Raw genomic sequence first — 24,270 nt, 5'->3', positions numbered from 1 at the left:
TACTCAGTTTATGGCTGTCCTGTACAACTCATTTGCCATAGTGGAGCAAGTCCAAAGGCCACCACAGGGCCTATACAATCATAGGAAGAGAGGGTGAAGATGGAACTTTTAGTGCTGTCTTTATCTCTGCTGCACTCCCCAGCAGGTAGTTGGAGCTAGAGTCCTCCTTTGTGTCTAGTGACCTGAGTCAATAGACAACTCAGGTAAAGGGAAATCCTGTGTGGGAGAAGTGTATCAATGTTTAAATACTCTCACTTTGCAAAGATGTCCTGGTTTAACCCCAGCTGGCAACTAGGACCACACAGCTGTTCACTCACTCTGCCCCCACCCCCTCCCTGCAGGGTAATGAGAAGAGGAATCAAAAAAACCTCACAGGTTGAGATAAAGACAGTTTAAGCGAACAGTAGTGGAAGAGGGGGAAAAAAAAAAAAAAACCACAAAAAAATCCCAAAGGGAAAAGAATATACAAAAAGTAATGCATTCAATTGTTCTCACCACCCAATTATTGCTTGCCTAGACCCTCCTGAGTAGGGTATGGTCTATGGTATGGAATATTTCTTTGTCCAGCTTGTCCTGTCTATGCTCCCTCTCAGTTTCTATGGGAAGCTGAAAAAGTCCTTGACTTAACATAAATGTTACTTAGCAACAATTAAAACAACGTGTTATCAACATTATTCTCATACTAAATCTAAAACACAGCAGCTACTAGGAAGAAAATTTGCTCAGCTGAAACCAAGACAAAACGCTACTCAAAGTTTGTGCAATCTCCATTCTTAGAGACACTTAAAATTTGGTGGGGCAGGACCCTAAGCAACCTAATTCAAGATAGCCCTTACTCTGAGTGAAGAGGTGGATTAGATCACTTGAGCTACCCTCCAGGTCCAGCTACCTCATGACCCTTCCACAAAAGACACTCTCAGAGGGCTGCACATTCCATGTGTTCACCAGACATACTGAATGCACACTTAACGGGAGTCAGTGGTTCTGCCCTACACTAGGTTTTTCTCTGCCTACAAGAGCAAAACTAATCTAAAATCAGAAGTGAGTGAAAAAGCACACATTAGTAGTTCTTTCCAAATGCAGAACTATAGTGCAGACTTCCACCTTCCAAGGAGTACCAAAGTTAAAAGCCTCATAGCTGATTGCAACAATCTAGCAGTTTTGATAACTTTAACCATCTCACCTTCCATTGCAGTAACCAAGAATTTCTGTAAATATTACCTCAGTGGAGACTTTATTTTTAGATAACTCCTTAACTGTGTTGCAACTCTTCGCTCCTAGCATACTTGCTAGCTAAAATAAATCATTAAAGAGAAAGCTACTTCTAAAAGTTATTATAAAGTAAAACTAGCAAGTGAGCTATCAGTGAGACCACCTCAAAATCAGTCGTTGAAATCAGTAGAAGAGTTGGTGCTAATTTTCAGATGCAAAGATAACCAAGTATGATGCTTACAATGACTGATTTCTGGCCTTGAGCCTGAAACTTTACTCACAAGGTCAAAGGAAAAGAAAAATATTTTGGAGTGTCACAGTTGCACCCTGAAGATGCATGTAACTCTGTATGTTCTTAACTAGAGGTCAAACTGCTCTTAATTAACAGCATTGAGAGACTAATGCATGAGCTACAACACACAAAGGTTTCAGGCTGTATTTAAGCATTTGAAAACATCACTTAAGCAATCCTTATGCTCACACAGCTGTTCCTCCTATCAAGTCTTTCCTTCCTGTGCAAGCTGGTCAGGAAACCAAATTCAGCAGAAAGAGCCTCAGGGAGAAGTGTTTTTTTGTTGTTGTTTTGTTTTTAAAAATTAAAGCATCATCAGTTCCCCACCTTACACACAGCCAGTAGAATCAGGCAGGCGAATGACTTAAGTCAGTGCTGCTGCCATAAGATGCTGAAGTTATAGCCTCAGGACAGCTTTAAAAATGCCAGTGGGTAACAACAAACTGATCTAAATTTAGGCCTATGAAGTATGCAACCACAGTCCAGAGTTTCTGTAAGTGGCAGTTACGATCATATAGGAAGTATATGTATACCATTTTATCCTCAGACTTGGGTGATTCAAAAAACAGTTACAGGTGTGCAGGTAGAAGGGACACTGTATCTTACCCACAAAATAAATACAAGCCCATTTTCACAACCTCTACTTTTGACCTTTCTCAACTGTACAGCATCATACATTAAGTCTTTTTAATACAATAGGTTGCCAGAGCATCCATTGTGCATTCCCCTCCCATATACATTACAGCTTTAACCTGTATCAGTCTCAAGTGTGGATCAGGTCAAACACTAAGTCCAAAAAACCATCAGGATTTAACAGCCTATGACTTTGAACTTCACCTGGAAGACTGAACTCAATGTGAGTTACTGAGCTAGAGCACTCTGCGAAGGCATTCAGCACGTGTTATGCCTTGGAAAGATGTGGAACTCACCAGCAAAGCTCTTCCAATCAGTTTGTATCAAATAAAGGCAAGAAGTGCCAAGTTCCGCACAGTTATGACTTGCAAGAGCAGAAAGGACACCACATCTTTTAAACAGCATGTTTTCTTGAAGAAAAACAACAGCCAAACCAGAAGAGTTCTCATTATCAGAAGACCTTTGGTAATCAGTCTGCATTTCTTTTGAGGGTATCATTTATATGTTCAGATTCTTCACAAAGAGCTTCAACAAAGCATTAATAATCAATAAAAATTTAACAATTTTACTGCAAGTCTTGAGAATTTATGCCATTTCCTAGCATCATTTGAATAAAAGCATATAACTCAGACATTCCTAGTCCTTGCTGTTGAGAAACTGTACTGCAGCACTACAAGAGACATAGCTTTAGGAGCCATGGAGAGCTCCCAGCACATATTACATATAGTGGTGTCACCCAAATATCTGTTCCAGCAACTCCAAGATATCTATCAGTAAGAAGGTTGAACTACAAACATGATTTTTCCGCACAGTTCTGAAAGGCAAAGAAAGGGAAACACCTACTCCTGGTTCTATGAACTCACCCTCTCTACTGACAGGACAGGGTTATACCCATCCTGGTCCCAGCAAGCACTTGCCAACCAACAAGCGCCAAAATACTGTACAAGCAGATTTTGTAATGGCACATTACACTAGCTGAAATTCATTGCCTCTTGGAGATGCTTATCCCAAGTCCTCTGCTACTGAGTTGCATGCTCTAGAGGAGCTAGAGGCCAATACTTCAGAGAAAGCCAGAACAGACCACTTATCTGCTGCCACCACTGAAACAAGATGTAACTGACAAAAGCCCCACAACAACTATCATACAGCTAGGACAATGGTGAGGTACTACTACTGCAAAGACTGCTGTCCCTCAGCTTATGACATTCTGCGATGCAGTCATCCAATGTAAACAACATTTTCCCAACAGAAACTCTTCCCTAGTCTGAGCACTTCAGGATGCAGTACAGAGCTAGCAGAGCCCAGTTCAGTTATGAGGATCATTCACATTTCAGCACCTTTGTATTAAGAGCTGAAAGAAAACCCTTCGAAGGTGAGAAAGAAGGGGCCTATTATACAAGTCAACAAATTTGCTGAGTCAGCACTGTGAGGTACATAGAATCATAGAATGGTTGGGGTTGGAAGGGAACTTAAAGATCATCTAGTCCCACCCCCCTGCCATAGGCAGGAACACCTTCCACTAGACCAGGTTGCCCAAAGCCCCGTCCAACCTGGCCTTGAACACCTCCAGGGATGTGGCAGCCACAGCTTCTCTGGGCAACCTGGGCCAGTGTCTCCCCACCCTCAGAGTAAAGCATTTCTTCTTGATATCTAATCTAAATCTCCCCTCTTTCAGTTTAAAACCATTACCCCTTGTCCTACCGCTACATCCCCTGATCAAGAGTCCCTCCCCAGCTTTCCTGTAGGTTCTTTAGGGACTGGAAGTGTCTACAAAGTCTCCCCGGAGCCTTCTCTTCTGCGGGCTGAACAATAACAACTCGCTCAGCCTGTCCTCACAGCACAGGGGCCCTCTGAGCATCTTCGTGGCCTGCTCTGGCCCCACTCCAACAGGTCCATGTCCTTCTTATGTTGGGGTCTCCAGACCATCAATACTGAAATATCAAATATGAAATTTGCCAACATATGTAGCATAAGTAACCCATCTGGGCTGCTGAATTCTGTCAAGATATTGCTGTCCAGCTAGGGAACCTAGTCATAAAGGTACATCGTGTAGATATCCATGTACCCATGACTTGGGCCACTGAGGAGCACTGAAACAATCAGCAAGTGGATCAGGCTGCTGAAATTTTCCAAACAGACTTGGACTGGGGACATAAAGGTGAATTATTCTGAGCTTGGTGGGCCCATGACGCTTCAGGTCATCAAGGAAGGGATGCAACATATAAATGAGGCCATGACCGAGGGGTGGATTTAACCACGGACACTATTGCACAGGTTATCCACAACTGTGAAACATGCACCAAAATCAAGCAAGCTAAACGGTTAAAGCCTTTGTGGTATCAGGGACAATGGCTGAGCTATAAGTATGGGGAGGCTTGGCAAACTGACTACGTCACACTCCCTCAAACCCACCAGGGCAAGTGCTATGTGCTTACAATGGTGGAAAAAAGGACCGGATGGTTGGAAACCTATGCTGTGCCCCATGCCGTTGCCTGGAATACCATCCCAGGCCTTGAAAAGCAAGTCTTGAGGCAATATGGCACTCCAGAAAGAATTGAGGTGGACAACGGGACTCATTTTAAAAAGAATCTTTTAAGTAATTTGGCATAAGAACACAGCATTGAATGGATATATCATATTCCCTATCATGCACCAGCTTCTGGGAAAATTGAGTGATGGACTGTTAAAAATCACCCTGACAGCAACAGGGAGTGGAATCTTTAAAATCTGGGATAAGCATTTAGCTCAAGCTACCTGGTTAGTTACTACCAGGGAATCCATCAATCAAGCTGGTTCTGATCAATCAGACCTTCTACACTGTAGAAAAGGATAAAGTCCCTGTGGTGCATGAAAAGAATGTTAGGGAAAATTGTTTGGGTTTTTCCTGCTTCAGGCAAAGGAAAACCCATTCATGGGACTGGTTTTGCTCAAGGACCTGGATGTACTTGGTGGGTGATGCTGAAGAATACAGAAGATCAAGCTGTACCTCAAGGGAATTTAACCCTTGGTGAGAATACTCAATTCTGAGCTGTACAATGTTGATTGCTACATAATACTGAGTTCAGTAAGTGTTTTTCAGGATAACACGGTGGTGATGAGCTAGCTTCATCAAGTGGCGTCCAGCAAACTCTTCAAGATGAACTTGCTACGCATGGGCACAAACCACAACAAATTTCATACCATCTTCCTGCCCTGACATGAGATCCTGCGATCATGAACTAAATGGACTTAGCGAACTTTTGTACATAAGGATAAATCGTAGATGAGTCCACCTGCAAGTATCCATATATGTGTGTGTGTGTGTAGATTTGATAGATAAAAGTAATAGTGATCTGAGCAAGATGCAAATGGTATGGAATAAGGGATGGAATATCCTGGTTTGAGGTAAAACGGGACCAATTTTGTTTAGTAACTTTGCTTCTTAGCTAGGCCTCATCTAAGGACTGAAATTAACAGTGTATTGGGCAGACAGTGTTCACTCTCAGAGTGATAAGACCTACGTTTATAGTTGATGTCAAGGCATGGTATGCAGAGAGGCTCTTGCTTATACTTATTGCTATAACACCCAAGACCAGCTCACTTTGTTACTTGCCACGTTGGAGGGTCAGAAGCTGAAAAGCATACAGGTTTCCCACCTGCGCGGAGGAGTGGACAGTACAGGTGACCCTAAACTGACCAACAGGGTATTCCATCCCATCTGTCTCATGCTCAGTATAAAAGCTGAGGGATCAAAGGGTCAGCTCTCTTTCTTCAGTGGCTGATGCCTGCGGAGGACTCTGTTTATCTGCCTTTGATCCCAATTCTGAATCCAGATCTGGAACCCAGGTCCTGTCCATCACTGAGTCCAATCTGGGACTTCCCCAGTGCCAGCCGGTGATGTGATTGTCATCCTGGGAGCTTGATATAGTTTTGAATATATTTTATTTTCTTATTTTATTGTTATTTCATTAAAGTAGTTTAGTTCCTTCTTAAGTCTTTTTCCCTCCTCTGCCTCTCTCTTCGAAGAGAGATGGGGGTAGAATCTGTCGCTTGGCCTAAACCATGACATAACTACTGACAATACACTCTGCTTCTATTCTAGATGCTTAGCTGATCCTTTCATTATTGGACCTATTGAAGAACATAAAGCTAATATTAATGGAAATATTTACAAAAATCTACTACAAATACTTCAGAGGTCTTTGAAGAAATCTAATGCAAAAATTGAAGTATATAGATCTCACTAAGTTAGGACAACATCGTAAGCAGGTCCTGAAGAGAGGGACACAAAGCATTTCATTCTAGATGAAGTCAGGAAATGATAATATAGTGATAGCCTACTGACAAAGTTAAAGAGAAAATACAGTCCTTGGAAGTTTACTGAAGATACCAGGATTTTTCAGTCCTGGCAATTTAAAGAAATCAGCATCTACTATAGTGTCACAGAAGTTTTAGCTTTAAGCTTGCCCTCAATACACAGCTTTTCTGACGAAAGCATTCACACTCTTTGTAAGGCTTGAAGGGAACCCTGTTCTGCAATCCACATTCAATTCCCATGACAATACATCTCTACTCCCACTAAATGCCTATTTTATCTTCCTCAACCAGCCAGATTACATCCATCCCCACAGTACCTCTCCAAGGGTTCCTCTCCCAGATTGAGTTTACCTGTATCAAGGGCCCTGTTGTAATTCTGTCCCAACCCTGCCCCAACCCTTTCACTCATACTTTACAGCATTTCCCCACCCGTGTCTGCATCCTTTTGCCTGTATAAAATCCGTGCTGAGACTCCTGCCATATAATCTCACATCTTGTTTTCATTTTACACAGGCTGCCTCTGCTCGTTTACATATAAGGAAAACTGCAGGGCATAACTACTGTTTAGGATGAAAGAACAAACAGGTTCAGACACCAAAAAAAGTTTTTGATAGTGTTTTGTATATAAGTTGGACATCAGTGACATTCCATTTTCAGCTTTAGAGCAGTCCCTACACCTTGCTGCCTTGAAATGCAAGCCCTTACCTTTTTCACTTATGGGATGAAAAATTTTTTGAACTTTCACTGACTCTCAGTACCTGTCAGACAGCACCAATTACTGCAGGCAGACCTGAAAGAAATACCTGTGTCCCACATTTGCTGCAACCCCCAGTTTCATTTGGAGTCATATTCCTCATCAGCCACATTCACCTCTTTTGTTAGGATTAAGCACATTCACAACTGTCAGTCTGAGGCGTGTGCTAATATATAATTTTGCAGTGATTTGCTAATGGATTTGCCCAGAGATTGGCACATTAACGCGGTCACAGACTTTAAACCTACAAGTCCTCACGTGAGAGCCTATGACTAATTCCTGTCTAAATTTCTACACTGCCCTCTCATGACTGCATACTCCTCCTCTCTTTCTCTTCTCCAATGAAAAGTAAGTTCCTACTATATTTCCAGGGCAGGGTACAAATGTTCTCATTCTCGTATTTCTGCAAGAGTGCTACTTCAAAATTTCATTAGAAGCACTTGTTTGTAAAAGTCCACAAAACTCTTCAGAAAGGTTTCAGAGTATTACCATGTTTAATAAGCTTTGCCTGTATCTTTTACTATCTGAACTATGGGGAACATTAGATGAGTGCTAAACTCAAAAGCCACACAGTTTCAGGAAGTCAGTACAAAAGCCAAGTGTAGCAGCAAGACATCTTGAATTCTCCCTTCGTTCTAAAAGTTGACATTAGAGACCTGTGCTTGTGTCACCCTTCTGCCCCTGGAATTTAATAGTTTCCTTCTGACATATTCAGCCTGAATAAAGTCATGTCATCTGACTAAAAACTTGCTCTCTATAGACAGAAGTATCAAAGCTCAATCACTTGCTTCAGAAACCTAGAAACGCACGTGCTTGTTACATCACGGAAATTATTCTCCTTGGTAACAAGAATTCTCCTTGCAGATCCCTCCAGTTAAAAAGCTAGTAATTCTTAGAGCTGCTTTATACCTCTGCTATAATGGGAAATAGCCTGTATATGCCCTCCCATACTCTGAATATGAGAGAACATCTTATTTCAGGCCTAGGCCATCTCAGTTACAAACTTTTTAGTGTATGATAAGCTCATAAGGCTTTGGGGACACCTTATGACCATGTTCCAGTATTTAAAGGGTGGCTACAAAGAAGGTGGAGACTCCCTTTCTACAAGGAGTCGCATAAAGAAGATAAGAAGTAATGGGTACAAGTACATAGGAGATTCCAATTGGACACAAGAGGAAAATTTTTCACAGTGAGAACAATCAGCCATTGGAATAATCTCCCCAGGGTAGTGGTGGATTCCCCTACATTGGACACTTACGATTTGGCTGGACAGAGTGCTGGCTCATCATTGGGGGCTTTTGCCAAGAAAGGTTGGACCAGATGATCCTTGAGGTCCCTTCCAACCTGGCATTCTATGATTCTAGATTCACTCCTCTTTATCCAATGACAACTGGATCAGTGAATTTAAGAGCTACCTTGGAAACAGCAAGTTTCAACTTCGTTCATCAGCCCTAACACAAAATATGAACCTGACCAGCTGACCAGCCTTATTTGTGGCATCCCCACAAATGAATGGGTTAGGAGCACAGGCCTTGCCTCTGCAACACCATGGCTAATAGCTACAGACTATGCGTAATAGATGGCATAGCTGGGTACTGTCAAAATAAATTGATATACCTTCAGACTTGGTTCTGGAGTGCTGCAATGTCCACTATTGTCTACTGTAGTCACTAAGGGAGTTACAGGAGTTATGCACCAGCACTCAAAATAAAGGAAAAATCTTTCACACCACTAAGACCATAGGATTTAAACTGTACCTACTGCACTTCTTTCTACTGCCAAGTACATGCCTCACTGAACGGTTTTTCAGGTTGCCTTGACAGTAAGTACTCCATGGTGTTTCAGGAAAAGGAGGTCTCTCCACATCTGAAAACACCAGTCACACACCACCTTGGTCCCTTCCACTACTAACAGGACTACAAAGCTCTACTAGAACTGTTTCTCTCACAGTTTAAAGTGCAACGTTTATTCATCTTGAGTCTACTGAAGAATTCCCATATGAGCAATTCCTGACTGCAGAAGAAACAAAAGTAAAAGCTCCTTGGGAACATTTATACCTGCATTTTCAGAGCTACAGCAGCAGCAGCCACCAAGCCTCAGGAACTGAGGAAATCCCCAGTCATAGGGGTATAAGGTCTTGTGATAAGGTCTGCACAAGGACAGCTGCAAGGTCTAAGTTCACTTCCTTCCAACTACTTCCTGCCAAAGTTTTCACTTCAGTAACTTGTAACTGATATTAGCCTCCAACTTCACTAGTCACAGTTGGTTGCCAGAACAGGCAATAGCAGCAACAGATCAGTCCCTGGTCCTAGAAGGGTCTATTAGTATAAACACAGCAAGACTACCTCTCCTGTCTTTCAGCTCTATGAGGAACACAAGTCCTTGCAGACAGCTGGGTACCACCTTCAGACTAAAACCTGGAAAACATGTTTTCATCCTACATAGTCTACAGCATCCATCTTCATTTGAGTGTAGGATAGCAGTATTACAAACTTGTTTCAGCACCATCTCAGAAGAAACGCTTCTAGGAACCCCCTGGACTAAAGACCTGACCCATTATTTTCATCCCTCTGAAATCAGGTATAGACACTAACTTACCACTCAGATCTCCACAAAAGCTTTTTTAGTCATCTTCCAAGTAATACTTTAGAGCTGTTACATCACTCCATCTAACTCAGTCATTCTCTCACACAAACCACTAGACAGATCAAAGATTTGCTAGGGTCTTTTTCCTGCAGTTGCCATTGATTGTGCCACTATAAATCTGCTGTTGGGCCTAAGGCTGCCAATACTGTTGTTGCAGTTAGCCTTTTGCCACTCAAATTCTTGCTGTCTAGATAACATCAATGCAGGACAGGTGGAATTCAGGAGAGAGGCAGAAAAAAAGGAAAAAAAGGAGCACAACAGCAGCCTCTTTTTTTTTTATTAAAAAAAAAAAAAAAGCAAATCAGAAAAAAGGAATTCAGAACACTTACCTGTATGGACTGATGGAATTCTAACCACACCTCATGCGGCAATTCACTTTCAGGAATTGAAAGCAGTAGCTCAAAACAACTCCTGGAAAAGTAAGAGGCAAGTAAGCAAGCTACCTGAACACATTCTGCTGTTATGTTAAATAATATCTGTGGCACATATTATTTCACATTTAGATAAGAAATGACAGTAACATTGAAACATGTTTGACTGCACAAATCAGTTAAAGGCATGAGTCATCACATGGAAGGAGTGCTCCTTTTTACTATGCACAACCTTGCTAGGATAAGATTGCAGCTACTCTTGTAATCCAAGGTAGTTTGTTCAACGTGGCTCAGGAACACCGCATTACAGAATTTCTGCTCCTTCCTCTCACAAAGGAATCCTAATATCCAGTCTGAATAAAACTCATTTGACCCCAGGAAGGTCTCTTTGCCTAGAGGGCGAATGAAAGTCAGCTTTACCTAAATTAAAGTGTCAGTACTGACACATATAAGAAAATAAAACTAAAGACAAACAGCTTGACAGAAGACGACACATGCATCAGCACAGAAATGCACCTAGAGAACAGACCCTAACAGTATCCTAAAAGCAACAAGACTGATAAGCTATATCAAGAGGTGCATCAGCACAGAAACAGACCTGCAGAATAGATTCCTAAAAACACCCTCTGTCTTTGATGGCACAGGGCAGTGGAAACATTCAAATACCTACGGTGCAAATTCCAATAAGCTCCAGAGCTTACCAAATCAAAAAATCCCCACCCACATTGATATGTCTATCAGAGATATTCAGATTAAAGTCAGAGTTAAACAAATCAGATTGTAAAGTTCCCAGTTCATTAATTCAGGGAGCTGCTGTACTTGTGTACAGTTATCTACACAACACAGGTAAAAAAGATCCCCTTATTTCTTTGTTAAGCCAAGCTCCTGTTTAAAAATACTAGTCACCCAGTCTTGATTTTACACCCAGCAAAGTTTGTTACATCCATTTTCAACTGTGACAACAATTAATGTCAGTATTTGAGTCAGCCCCATCACAGTGGCATGTGAACTTCTACAGTGTATCAAGTTTTCCAAATAAAAATTCAGGAAAGCGGGAAGGTTGCAGAATGTTTTAACATCTCTGAAATATCCAGCAAATTTGAGACCTATTCAGATTCCAAAAACAGAAGGGGGAAGAAAGCAAGACCTACTTGATATTCCCTCTTTTAGACCATCCAGTCAATGCTATCCTTTTTCAGAAACAAACAGGAAATAACTGTATGCATTTAGCACATCCAACTCATTTCAGGGAAAAGACTCAGAACAAGAATCACCACTTTCTAGGAGACAAAGCAATGGCAGGACTACTGCCTATATTGTTCTCAAACAGGGGCTATCTAACCTCGTACAGGACATATGGATTACCTAAACCCCAAGTGCTGCACAGAATAATTTGACCTAATCAAACCAAACGTGTTAACCGATGACACTCTGTCTAGAGATTCACAAGATTTACACACAGAAAAAAATGTTTTCATAAACCATGACAACACAAGGAAAGAAAACTGGTCTAAGACTCCACATACAATAAATGCACTAAATAATTGCTATAAGCTACACCTGCATTGTTAACAAAGTTCCAACTCATGCTATTTTTTCTTCAAAACCTCCACTCCCAAATATTAAATAGAATGACAGGACAACACATTCAGTCTTACCACAGACAGAAGAGCTGAGCTTGGGGAAAGGGAAAAGGAAGAGATGACCATAAAGCAAACATGAGTTTCAAAACTGCTTAGTACCCCAAAAGAAGGACTTTCCTTTCTCCCTTCCTCCAGCCTTAATAAATACATTGAACAATTACCTGCAAACTGCTGCACCTAAGTGCAGCTAAGTTTTTAGCCAGATTCAGCAGTCACATAACATAAACAAGATCAAGTAGAGAAATACTGAATTAACATCTGGTCATCCTTTTTACATTTCAGAAGTTTGCCTTCACTGCCCAATCCTGTTCCTTTAAACCTTTAAAAAGTGGTTTAGACCTGTAAAAGCTCTAAGCATTCTATTAGACAGGCAGAAAATACAATAGTCTTCATCACTGTCATTCAGTTATTATTCACACTAGAATCTCCATCACTACCATGCCCATGAAAAAGTGGGCAACAGGATCACCAGATATTCCAACTGCCATAGGTCTCAATACTATAAAATAATCAGGACTTACTTTTCCCTTGTACTCAAGCTTGGCAATACAAGTTAATTCACCAGTCCAGATGTCTAGATCCAGGTGGTTCCTACTAGACTATCAAAAACAACTTTACAAAGTCTCACAGCAGCTGAATTTTAACATAAGCAAAAAACCCCCAACAAAACAGACAAAAACCAAACCCAAAAAAAAATCACTAAGTATGTGTCAAATTTTCACCCATGTCGGACAGAGACTCCTTCTATCAAATAAAACATTTGCAAATTTCATGGGCAATGTGCTTTTGAAGAGTCTTTTGATGCACACCTCATTTTCAGACTTAAAGTGAATCAATCCTATCTACTTCCACTCTTTTAATTCCTGGAAATACTTTATCGTCTGTTGTAGTACACAGACTACAACATGTCTGTGAATACAGAATTGACCTGGTCAGGTGGCAGAGGAAGCCACAGGACTGAGCTGAACCAAGAACCAAAAATTCTTTTATTGTGAGTCCTTAAGTCTTCCTCAGGATCCCAACACCAAGCACTCTAGTTTGGAAATCACTCCATGAGAAATCTGGAGATCTGGGTGTATAGCCACTGCATAAAACAACTTACAGCACAACTGCAAAAGTAATATCCTGGATATTCCAATTACTATTTCCTTGGCAGAAAAATAATCAGAATTCTAAGTCAATTGCCTAAAGTTTTGTTATAAGAATTGACTCAAACATACAGCTGCATAAAGACTAGCCAGCCTTTCACACTAGCAAGGGGAAGGAATGGCCATTTAGCTTAATTCTTCCTTTTGATCCTTATACAATACTTTAAAACACACCTCTATCCTTGAAAACCAACATTCTTCTTTATTGTAATGCAATCAAATGGAATTTAGGCATCCTGGCAAAGACCACAAATCAAAATACCAGGATCACTTCATGAAACCAAGCCTTTCTACCTGACTCTACCCCGTAATACCTACCTACACAACACTCAATTCCACACTGTAATCACATTTTTTACAAATAAATTGTAATGGGTGTTTGAATGATCCCATTATTAAAAAAAAACATTCATCTCAAACACTCAACTTCAAAATATCTTTTAGGAGAAGGTCTCCTAGATTTAAAATATCTTTATTTTACAAAGAATAACTCTAGGCAAAAATCAACACATTTGCATACAATTATTCTGTAATCACTTTATACCTCATTCTAATCAGTTTATACCTCATTCATTATTATTTTTAAGACAGAAATTTTAAAAAGTAAATTCTAAAAGATTTCAGAATTGTGTTCATATTTAGATTGTATTAGAAAACTTTTATCCTAAGCTTTTTAGAGTTAAAAAGATGACTAATTATACATCAGATAATCAGCAGGAATAGTTCACCTGTTGCCAGGAATTATCCTGCATTTGTTAAGAGTTGAGTTAGCTTTTAATGATAGCAGAGTGGTACATGCAAGTTAGTGAATCAAGTTCCAACAGTTTATTAGGTTGAGAAATGCTTTGTTAGATAGACAAAGCAACGAATGGTCACATGCACCTCCTCACATCCTGTTATGGAAAGTAAGCACGCTCTTCCTAGAAGCAATGTGTGTTAAGACTCAGTAGGTACAACCAGTTGGTGAGACACAGTTCAAGAAGTTTGGTCTCATCAATTGAATCCTGTTTTGCTACTTAGAACAGACAGCATTCAGTTCTCTTTTCTCTTTTTATGGTTGAAAAGCACAGCAGCACAGAAGCATCTTCTCAAAGATGTAGAAATGGTAAACTCCCTTTCAGACCAGTGCCATCACAGCAAGCAGGAAGAAGTAGAAAGCAGTCAGATATTAGCCACTGGCAAACACAGTGTGAACTAGGACCGTTCTTTCTACTTTGTTAACTTTAATCCATTAATCTTAGGGCCATATAAACCATTTTCACACGGAAGTAAAATTTTCATACTGATGGTAATCAGTATCCTCAGAAAAAAAGCACTTGCAGAAGCTTCAGTGAGCAATCAGCTTCACGGGATTCCTAAGATACATGAGGGCAGCCAGCTAACCAAATCTCAGTGAAAGACACCTTTGATAGGGCTAAACCTTTATTAATTCTTCTATAGAGGCAATACCTTTGATATAGGAATACTGGGGGCTAAGGGGAACGTGTTGCGCTTTGTGGCTGCGGAAACAAGCAGTCCAAGTTCTCCTTGACCAAAGCAGGTATGTCCCATCACAGCCATGGCCAAGAACACTCCTCCCCCCAGTCATTTGCCAAATCTGTAAGCTACAAGAGCAACTGCTCCAAGCTTTCCTTTTTTTTCCCCTAAGGTTAGACAGTGGAGTAACAAGGTCTCACACTGCATCACCATCATGTTTCTTATGGGAGGCACAGTCTCTATGTCATGTCAGATTTACTGTGAACACAGAATTGACCTGGTCAGGTGGCAGGGGAAGCCAGTATACTGAGTTTTGCTGCTACCAGCTCATCCCACTGAGAAGGACGTCAGGAGGAGGAAGTTTCCCCCTCCCCTTCTCCTGGAGGGATGTTAGAAGGGAAGGAGGATTTCAGGAGTAAGTAGAGCACTCCTGCTTTAAAACAGGAAGCTTGGTCATTTCATTTCTCATCAGGGTTCAAGTCTGAAAATACAGAGCATGTACGATAGCTGTGGGTAACCCAGTTGTCTCCCCAGAAATCAGTTACATGGGAACAGTATGCTTTAATGTCCCTAACCATGTAATAGTCTTCCTCCCTCATGGAACTTAATTTTTATCTTTAATTCCCTGCTCTAACTTTTGTCTCTCTCCCCTGGAAACTTATGTAAAAGAAAAATGTGGGAGAGTTCAGCTAGGTATGCAATTTACCTCACCCTATCTGTGACCTCACTCATTGCCTTTCTCATTCTTTAGATTCCTCTAAAATGTAATCAAAACAAGAACAGGGGATATTCCAGCAAGTCAGCCTCTCTGCTGTCCTCCACGACAAAGTTTTCTGAATATACAAGCCACAGCAAACAAACTCCTCACACTGAAAGGTGGAAGAAACCATATTAGCAGAAACAGAATAGTCTGACTTTTCTCAACAAGAGAAAAGCAATTTTGATAAGCCTATCTGACACAGAATTGGGATTCCTGCCGCAAAGTATATAACACTGGCAAAATATATAGAAATTACTCCAGGTATGGATGGCCTGCATATAAAGACAGTGAAAGACACACTTTTTAAGTGACATAAGTAGGAAACAGCAGAATACACAAGCTATTTAATGATAATAGGATGAAGATGAGAATACTCTACCCATAAAGGGACAGTCTGCAAAAGCAACTAAGATATTTTGCCAAAAATATATGTATCATGTGACAGGTAAGTGATTTAGAAGTTTAACTCTTCAGTTTCCATATCAAGAAGAAAGACTTCCCGATTTCATGCATTTTCCCTTCTTGACAGAAAGTTAAAAAAAAAAGAAAAAAGAAAAAAGTTAACATTTTTCTCGTAACATGAAAAAAAAAAAATTCAAGGCATCATATGGAGATATCTGGTTCTGAGCTGTTGATTTATATTGCAAGTTAGTACGTTACAAAAAAAAAGTAACTGACTAAGGAGGTCATTGGAAAATCTTCTCAGAAAGAACATTTGACTTTAGACCACAAAGCAAGTAAACTACCCATAACAAAGAAAAAAATGCCCACTGAAAAACTGTCATAGAATTACTTTTATTCTATGATAATCTATATTCAAGATTCTAGATGCCTTACCAGCAAGGAAGGACCAGAGCATCGTTATCCTTCTCAGGCTAAGGTTAGTAACTGATTATACTCCAATGTATGTGAAAGACATCAGGCTACACTCTTCAATTACAAATAGCTGCTTTGCTCTTAAAACAGACTTTGAGAAACTACAAGTTATTACAACTTAGCTGATGGACTGTAAAATAGTTCTCTCTTTTGTTCAAAAAATTGCTTTGCTTTAACTCATGTCTCCAGACGCTTGTCAAAGAGCTCAGGTTGAATCACTCTACGGGTTGCTACCCTATAGCAACAGCCCACACGCACAGCTTAGAATGCCATAACCACAAAACAGCTTCTCCTCTTCAGAAAGAGGACGTGTTCAGAACTACCTTGCATGACAGGTGAGAGGACACACAAAAGCAGCAACTGCAGAGCAAGTGATACAGGTTTATTAATCTATGCATGAATGTCTAATATTAAACTTCTGTTTAATGAGGACCACACAAAGCTTTTTCTACAGAAAATAATAATTTTCCGAATGTTTAACAGAACCTTCCTAATACCTGCACATTTATCCAAATAAAGAACAAAGCCTTACCACTTGTTCACATTATCAACATGCTCAAGTATAGTACTTTTTTAATCATACCACAAAGATAAAGACATTTACTAGATAACAAATCGTAAATACAGTTGTCAAATTAAGTATTACACTATTTCAACAACTTGCCATTTCATTCATAAAGCACAGTTTTTTGTTGTTTGTTTGGGTTTTTTTTAAGTATTAATGTACCAACTTAAAACTTACAGCACTAGCCTGCCAAGTACCAAAAGAACATCTTCACATTCTGTAGTCAAGTAAGGTCGTGCATTAGCAAAGCATTGGATGGAGATTCGATATACTTCCAAAAAAGGTAAAATATGTTCCGATGCACCCCGACTGCCAGCATACTGAAGTAGTGTCTGAAAGAAAATGAGTTATCGTTAGAAGTTCTCATAATACACTGTTTTCTAAAAAATAAACATCACTATGCAATATCGAGCATGTACAGTGTACGAATTCTGGAAATGAGAAGTTTTTACTCTGAAGGAGATTTAAAAATGGTAGCTTTTCTCCTCAACAGAAGTTCTCCCTTTTATTAAAAAATACTTTAATATGTTTTGATAAAATTATCAAAATTTCTACTGGGAAGCAAACTAGATTCAATCAGCAGAAATATGAACTGTTAAGTTTAAAATTCAGGGAGAAGTTCTGCCACGGAGACAGAACCACATATGTAACACTGGAATCTTTATTACCAGTGAGAAAGCAAAAAAATAGGCAAGAAGTTCAAGATTAAGAACGTTATTCCAGCTGTAGTATTTTAAAGATACATGCATTACCCATACAGAAAACACGAAGCCATTAGAAGGGGATACAAACCCCAGATTTGACGCTTATATAGTAATTTTTCAAACGCAAAATTACCTTAGATTTTACTACTGGATCATAGGCAATCCTACATCATCCAGACACAGTGCTGATGAAGCAATGTAAAGTCTAGCTAGTTTTAAGAGAAATCAAAATAAGTTTCAAAAACCATCACAGGGATGACAGTAGTATCTCCCAACCTTTTTAAAACTCCAGTACCCTACCATGTTATTTTCTTACAGGTTATAAAGTAATACTGAGCGCAAGCAGGGCGCCGAGCTAAGGACACCGTAGCTCTACTGACAGCTTGCTTCACAAGTAACATCCCTTCTCTGTATGCACGCCCTCCTACAACTCCAGACCAGTTATGCTTGTGCTCTTACCAGTTACAATCCCTGTCTCATGCTGCACCCTCCCTAGACCAAACAAGGTACCACTCTTGATTAAGGCCAGCTGTGAAGAAAACAAAAAACAGTGATAAAGACTGTGCTTCGTGGAACCCTTAGGGCCAAGACTGTGTGGAAAAAAAAAAAAGTTCAGAGTGTCCCACTCTATAATCCAATACAAGCCAAATTGCCCCAAGAGGATGATATCAGGCTTCAAATTACTCACTTCAAATTGGGACTCTGACCCAATCAATTTATTTTAACACCTTAAACACATGATCATATCAGGTTACGACCGGAAGAAGGACACTAATGAACAGACCCTACAATGAGCTTACTAAAATCAAGTGCAGTCATTGTAATGGCCAGAAACTTCTAAGACGAAGACTAACTTCCAATACAGCAAGAAATAAGTAGCCAGCTGCACACTATTTTGTGGACTATCCAGTATGTCAGTGATCTAGCTGTACAATACTGGTCCTAGGGTAAAAAAAAACAACAACAACAAAAAACCGCACAGACATCCAGTAGACTGACACAACCATTTGTGAAATTTAAGAAACAACAACAACAACAAAGATCTATAAAATATACCATCTAAGATTCAGTAAAAATCAAGACTGTTTTGTAGGTTGTTCTCCTAGAACTCAGTATCAATTACATAACTCCTAGGTGAACAAAAATTACAAGCTCTCCAAAAAACCACACAATATTAATAGCTATAAAGATGTAAGGAGGGTGGAGGAAGGGAATATTAGACATTTACAGAAATCATGCTTAAACACAGCATACAGATCATTAGCAGAAGCAATGAATGACTAGTAACTAACCATTCTAAGTGCTTCTCTAACAGATTAATGAAGGATTTGATAATATAACTCAAATTATATATGGCATTAGAAGCATTAAATTACATTCAAAGGCTGTCAAACTATAACCCCTAGAGATACTCCATTGATGACTACCATAAAATCATCTGTTTAGTAAACTCAGCAGTAACACTATCATTATACTGACTGCAGAAATAAAAGATCAAACATACAAATCTCTGTACTCTTCTAAATACATCCATTAAAACCAATCCATTTAAAAAGCCAAATTTATTACTCAATCACTTTAATAGACACTTAGATCAAACTATCTGGTCTGTGTAAACCATAACACATGGTAGAATATTTCCTAAGATCAAATAAACTTACTAGAAAACACTGCACCCTTGCTTGAGTGCAATCCTAGTGTTGAGATCAGTCTTACAGCTAATATTAGCAATTCATCGAGCAGCCATTTATCAGAAACTTCTCCCCAAATAGATGAGCAATGGCAGTTTCAGTGTATAAGAGAGCAGTGTAGAGGAAAGGGACCTGGGGGTCCTGGTGGACAGCAGGATGACCATGAGCCAGCACTGTGCCCTTGTGGCCAAGAAGGCCAATGGCATCCTGGGCTGTATTAGAAGGGGGGTGGTTAGCAGATCGAGAGAGGTCCTCCTTCCCCTCTACTCTGCCCTGGTGAGACCGCATCTGGAATATTGTGTCCAGTTCTGGGCCCCTCAGTTCAAGAGGGACAGAGTGCTGCTGGAGAGAGTCCAGTGTAGGGCAACTAAGATGATTAAGGGAGTAGAGCATCTCCCTTATGAGGAAAGACTGAGGGAGCTGGGTCTCTCTAGTTTGGAGAAGAGGAGACTGAGGGGTGATCTTATTAGCGTTTATAAATATATAAAGGGGGAATGTCATGAGGATGGAGCCAGGCTCTTCTCAGTAGCAACCAATGATAGGACAAGGGGTAATGGATTCAAGCTGGAACACAAGAGATTCCACTTAAATTTGAGAAGAAACTTCTTCTCAGTGAGGGTGACAGAGCACTGGAACAGGCTGCCCAGGGAGGTTGTGGAGTCTCCTTCTCTGGAGACATTCAAAACTCGCCTGGATGCCTTCCTGTGCAACCTCATCTAGGTGTTCCTGCTCCAACAGGGGGATTGGACTAGATGATCTTTTGAGGTCCCTTCCAATCCCTAGCATACTGTGATACTGTGATAAGACAGATTCAAGGGAAGAAACTTATTAATAGATTGAATAGTTCTGAACATTATTATGCTATTAGTATTAGCATACCGACAAATAAGGAAAATGCAGTAACTATTACAGAGGCTCTTAAACACCCTTTGCTGTTTCACAAGCAATATAAGCAGAAGTTTTAGTATTCCACTACAGACTTTTCCTGGCAGTCTATATACAAGATAAAATTAGACAATATTAATCTTGTCAGAAATGTATAATCTACACGCTTAACAGTAAGTAACATTTTTATAAGCAATTACAGTCTAATTACCTGAAGACACTATTCAAACATTTTAAGTCTGGTTAACACACATCCACTTACACTATATCCCATCCTCCTTCCTTCGACTATAATAACACATCGAACTGATGAGTGGGATGGGAAAAGCAAAGGCTGTACACACCCACCTACCGCATAATCTACAGACCAGCCTAGATCATCAACACTGCGGAGATTCTCATGTCCTGCAATGCTGGAATACCTACTTAGCTGCATTTCTTCAGAAGCATCAATTTTTTTCTCAGAGCCAATTTAAACATGTCAAAGTTGCCTGACCCGTTATTACTGTTTTAAGTCTCTGATTAGGAAAAAACCCTTCCATCTCTTCCAAAACATACTTGATTGCAATTGACTGTCCTCAACTGTGTCACCTTTAATAATTTCAGAAAGCCAATAGGTGCTGGGTACGGGCAGATGGGATGCTTTTGTGTCCTACAACCTCTGCTTCACTGACAACTGTTCTTCATATTTAGGATAGCGCAACCTCAAACGCACACACTCACTGTTCATTCTAGTTGGCTGTTTCGGTACATACTGAGCAGATTGTTCCCAAGATGAATACGCAAAGCATTCACACTTGTACAATATAAAGTTGCAGAGTCAACCCACTATTTAGGCTTCATGAGTTTCCTTGTTGTGTTATCCTGGACACCAATCTTACTCCCCTGCTCAAAAATAGGGATCTTTATGGAAACTCTGCCATTCAGCATTACTCCCAGGAAGAGCTACTGGAAAGCTGCGCATGGCAGCACAAGTTTACATGCGGAAAAATATAGCACCCAGACAGCATAGGAAAGCTACTGTTTTGGTTCAGTTTGTTGCGTCCCAACAGTCTCAGTAACTTCCACAGCAAAACAGAGCACCTTTCAGGACCATGCCATGGACGTACACACAGGATGGCAAATCTATCACCGCCCTAAAACATTTCAGCTACCCTCATATGAGGCAACTACTTCCCAAGACGGTATTTAAGCCCAGCTAAATTCAGCTTCTCTCTAGGCATGTTCTGCTGTAGCTTGATAAGCTTATGACAAGATACCAGTGGTACTCTCCAAGTTGTTCATCCAAAATTTAGTTCCTTAAATTTCACTTGGGGTCAGACCTTAAGTTATTTTTCAGTTTTATCACTCAAACTCTGTAACATTCACGAACGTCCCTAGTCAGAGAGAGAAATCACGATGCAAAATTACATCCTAACCACAGTGGTTTGACTGCACAATGACATCACAAATTCATACTCCATGGAAGTTGCTGCATGACAGACCAGCATTTTCATGTTTTCCACTGTATCTCTGGGTGTACGGTCATGACCACCAGAAATATCCAAACTGATGGCAACCTAAGACAGATCTTTTTCATTTTCATCTGTACTACCTATCACAGTGTTCTAAAATGAGACTACCACTCAGTAACAGCACAAAGACCTAAAGGGGTCCACATTTTTTGTGGGACAAGGTTTGAGTTTTTTTTTTTTTTTTTTTCTGTTGTCTTGTAGGTAATAGAACTATCTTTCATCAAACCCCATTGATCAAGTACCTCTAAAGCTGTATCTGTACCACACTAATCTGGGGAACTGGAACTCTACATATATTGATCATCTTGACAACCTGAGTCAACAGCGAGCGTTAGCCGAATACTTGTTTCAACGTTATAATGCAATGAATGCCACTGGAAACAATTTTAGCAAAACCTGAACTGTGGAGAAAGTCACACGCATTATACTGGGCTCTGTGTAAACACAAGGTCACAGATATTAACAGTATGCTTGAAACGTACATAGCAGTATGCAGCAGCATCCTGCAGTTTGAGATGCAAGAGTTTTGAAAACTAACAAAGAAACTCCCTCTGTTGTTTCGATAAGGGATGAGTTAAACATCCTCCCAGAATGGTATGGTAAAGTATACAACCTGTGGGTGTAAAATGGAAGGGTAATATCATCTATAACACACCGGTAGGACTTTTTCCTCTCATTTGGCATGCAATTTTGCCATTCCCCATTCAAATGCAGCGGCTGTATCAGCTGAAGTGTGGTTAAACTAGCTTGTAAACCAGATTTTTTTCATTTTTTATTTTGAAAGGCACCTCTTCAGATTCCACAGGGACAGCTCTTCAACCCAGCAACCTAACAACAATTATTCAACCTTAGAGCTCTCAGTAAATGATGCTGTGAGAGAAGTAAAAATTAATTCATCATTTAAAGAGTTTACTTAAAAATAAGGTATTTCCATCACTACAACTTTAATCAAGTTCAGATCTTCCTCTGGAAGTTAGTGGCTCGATTCAGAAACTGCTGATCCTCAGCCTGAGTTGCATTAAGCAAGTATTCAGACAGGATCACCAGACCACTGCAGCTCATTCAGTGACTCGAGTAAAGTGCAAGCCTTCACAAACCAGCAAGCAGTATTTATTCCACGGCAGATCTCAATCAAGGTGGAACACAGTTTCGAAACCGAGGCAGGTAAGGATCACAAAAGCAGAGCTCCAGGAACCGAGCCAAGACCACACTGAGAAAACGCAGCGTGGCCCGCCTGCCCCAGAGAACCTCCAAGGGCCACCAGCCGCCAGGCCCTGCCAGAGCCCTTGGTGAGCGGCTCCCTCGCTGCCACGGGCGCGGCCCCAGGCTGGCAGCGGAGCGCCCACGGGGACAGCCCTCGGACAGGGCGCACACCGCCCTGCTCGGCAGCGGCGCACACCGCCGCGAGCCCCGCGCCGCGCCGCGCCAACGGCAGCTCCAGAGGAACTGGCGGAGCCCCCAGAAGGGGAGCTCCTTGCCGCAGGCAGCGCTGGGGACGCACCGCGGTGGCGGAGGCCCAACCGGCCGGCCCCGACCCCAGGCCCGGACCCGGGCCCGGGCCCGGGCCCGCCTACCAGCCTGCAGCCCGCGGCACGGCGCGGCGCGGCCCGGCCCCTACCTGGCAGAAGCCCCGGCAGTATGCCCGGGACGAAGCCTCCGACACCTCCTGCTCCCGCAGCTCCGTCTGCAGCTGCCAGAGGCGGGCTCGGAGCGCCGCCACCAGCCGCTGCATCTCAGGCCGCGAAGCCGCCTCGGCCTCAGCGTCCGCCATCTGCACCCGGCCCTACTGCGCGTAGGCAAGGATCACGTGACACACAGCCACTGACCTAATCGCCCCGGGACGGCGTCACGTGACGCACACATGATTCCGGTGCACTCGTCACTATCCGCGCGACCCGCCATCCGGGGCAGCGGTGGATGCCTCCCGTGGAGCGGCGTCACAAGGCGCGACGGCAACCCGCCGCGAGCGCGCGTGGCTCCGGGGGAGGGCGGGGCCGCCGCGCGCTCCTGCTGCCTCAGCGCTCCCGCTGCGCTGCTGGGGCCGCTGCTGCCCACCTCGGCCCGGCCCGGTCCCGGCGAGGGGCGTCCTCCGCATGGGAGGAGCGAGTCTGGGCGGCGGCGGGGTCCGGCTCCCCCTGTGGTCGGTGGAGGGGGGGTTTCCCGGGCGTTTCTCCTTCCCTTGCTATGAGGCGGAGACGCGGCGGCAGCCCAGTGGATGTCGGCCCTGGTGTTCCTCCAGGCCTCTGGGGGCCGATCACTGAGAGGGGTGGAAGTTTTCAGCCCGCTGCTGGTCCCAGCACTAGCACCCGTGTGTTATAAAGGTAATCGCAGCACAAGATTACCTGAAATATAATGATGGATGCAGGGGAGACTGAACTTTTTAACTTAGATTGTATTTATTTTAATCTCTTCTTTAAAAGCACATTGTTGAAAGCAGAACATTCATGAATTGAGGAAAGCCCTGGAGGGTCCAATCCCCAGCCAAACAGAGGAACTGGGAGACTAGTAAAAAGCTTTTACCAAGAACTTGCAACTTGCAGCAAGCACTGTGAAAGAAGATGGGAGGCCCCTGGGTCAGGAAGCTCTGCAGCGTGTTGCCATGGAGCTCTCTGGTTGACAAGTTGACCTGCCAGCATAAAAAAACAGGAAGGCAAGCCCAGCAGTAGAGACTGTGAAACCTCACAGGGAGCGATCAGGTGCCAGTAAGGCTTGCTTTTACCACATCTGACTGCAAAGGAGATCCCTGAAGTCCACTCAGAAGTAGAGGCTGAAATGGTACGCAGTTCCCTGGAGCTCCCAGGCCA

At 41.9% G+C, this 24,270-nt stretch overlaps 1 protein-coding gene across 1 annotated transcript in view; it reads right to left on the bottom strand.

Moving 5' to 3' along the window:
• The window catches only part of LOC309680530 (zinc finger protein Rlf-like), a 47,282-nt gene extending 24,012 nt beyond the window's left edge, over window positions 1–23,270 (bottom strand). The window contains exons 1-3 of the mRNA XM_082494172.1: window positions 23,085–23,270; window positions 16,850–17,004; window positions 10,163–10,244 (exon numbers count right to left, since the gene is read on the bottom strand). Of these exons, the coding sequence (XP_082350298.1) occupies window positions 10,163–10,244; window positions 16,850–17,004; window positions 23,085–23,237 (390 nt within the window). The 5' untranslated portion in view covers window positions 23,238–23,270. The remainder of the gene's footprint in view (window positions 1–10,162; window positions 10,245–16,849; window positions 17,005–23,084) is intronic.
• Between the last annotated feature and the right edge of the window lie 1,000 nt (window positions 23,271–24,270).

Source organism: Vanellus vanellus, assembly GCF_965231255.1.
Source record: "Vanellus vanellus genome assembly, chromosome: 22".
Classification (NCBI taxonomy): domain Eukaryota; kingdom Metazoa; phylum Chordata; class Aves; order Charadriiformes; family Charadriidae; genus Vanellus; species Vanellus vanellus.
This window is presented reverse-complemented; position numbering and strand designations above follow the sequence as displayed.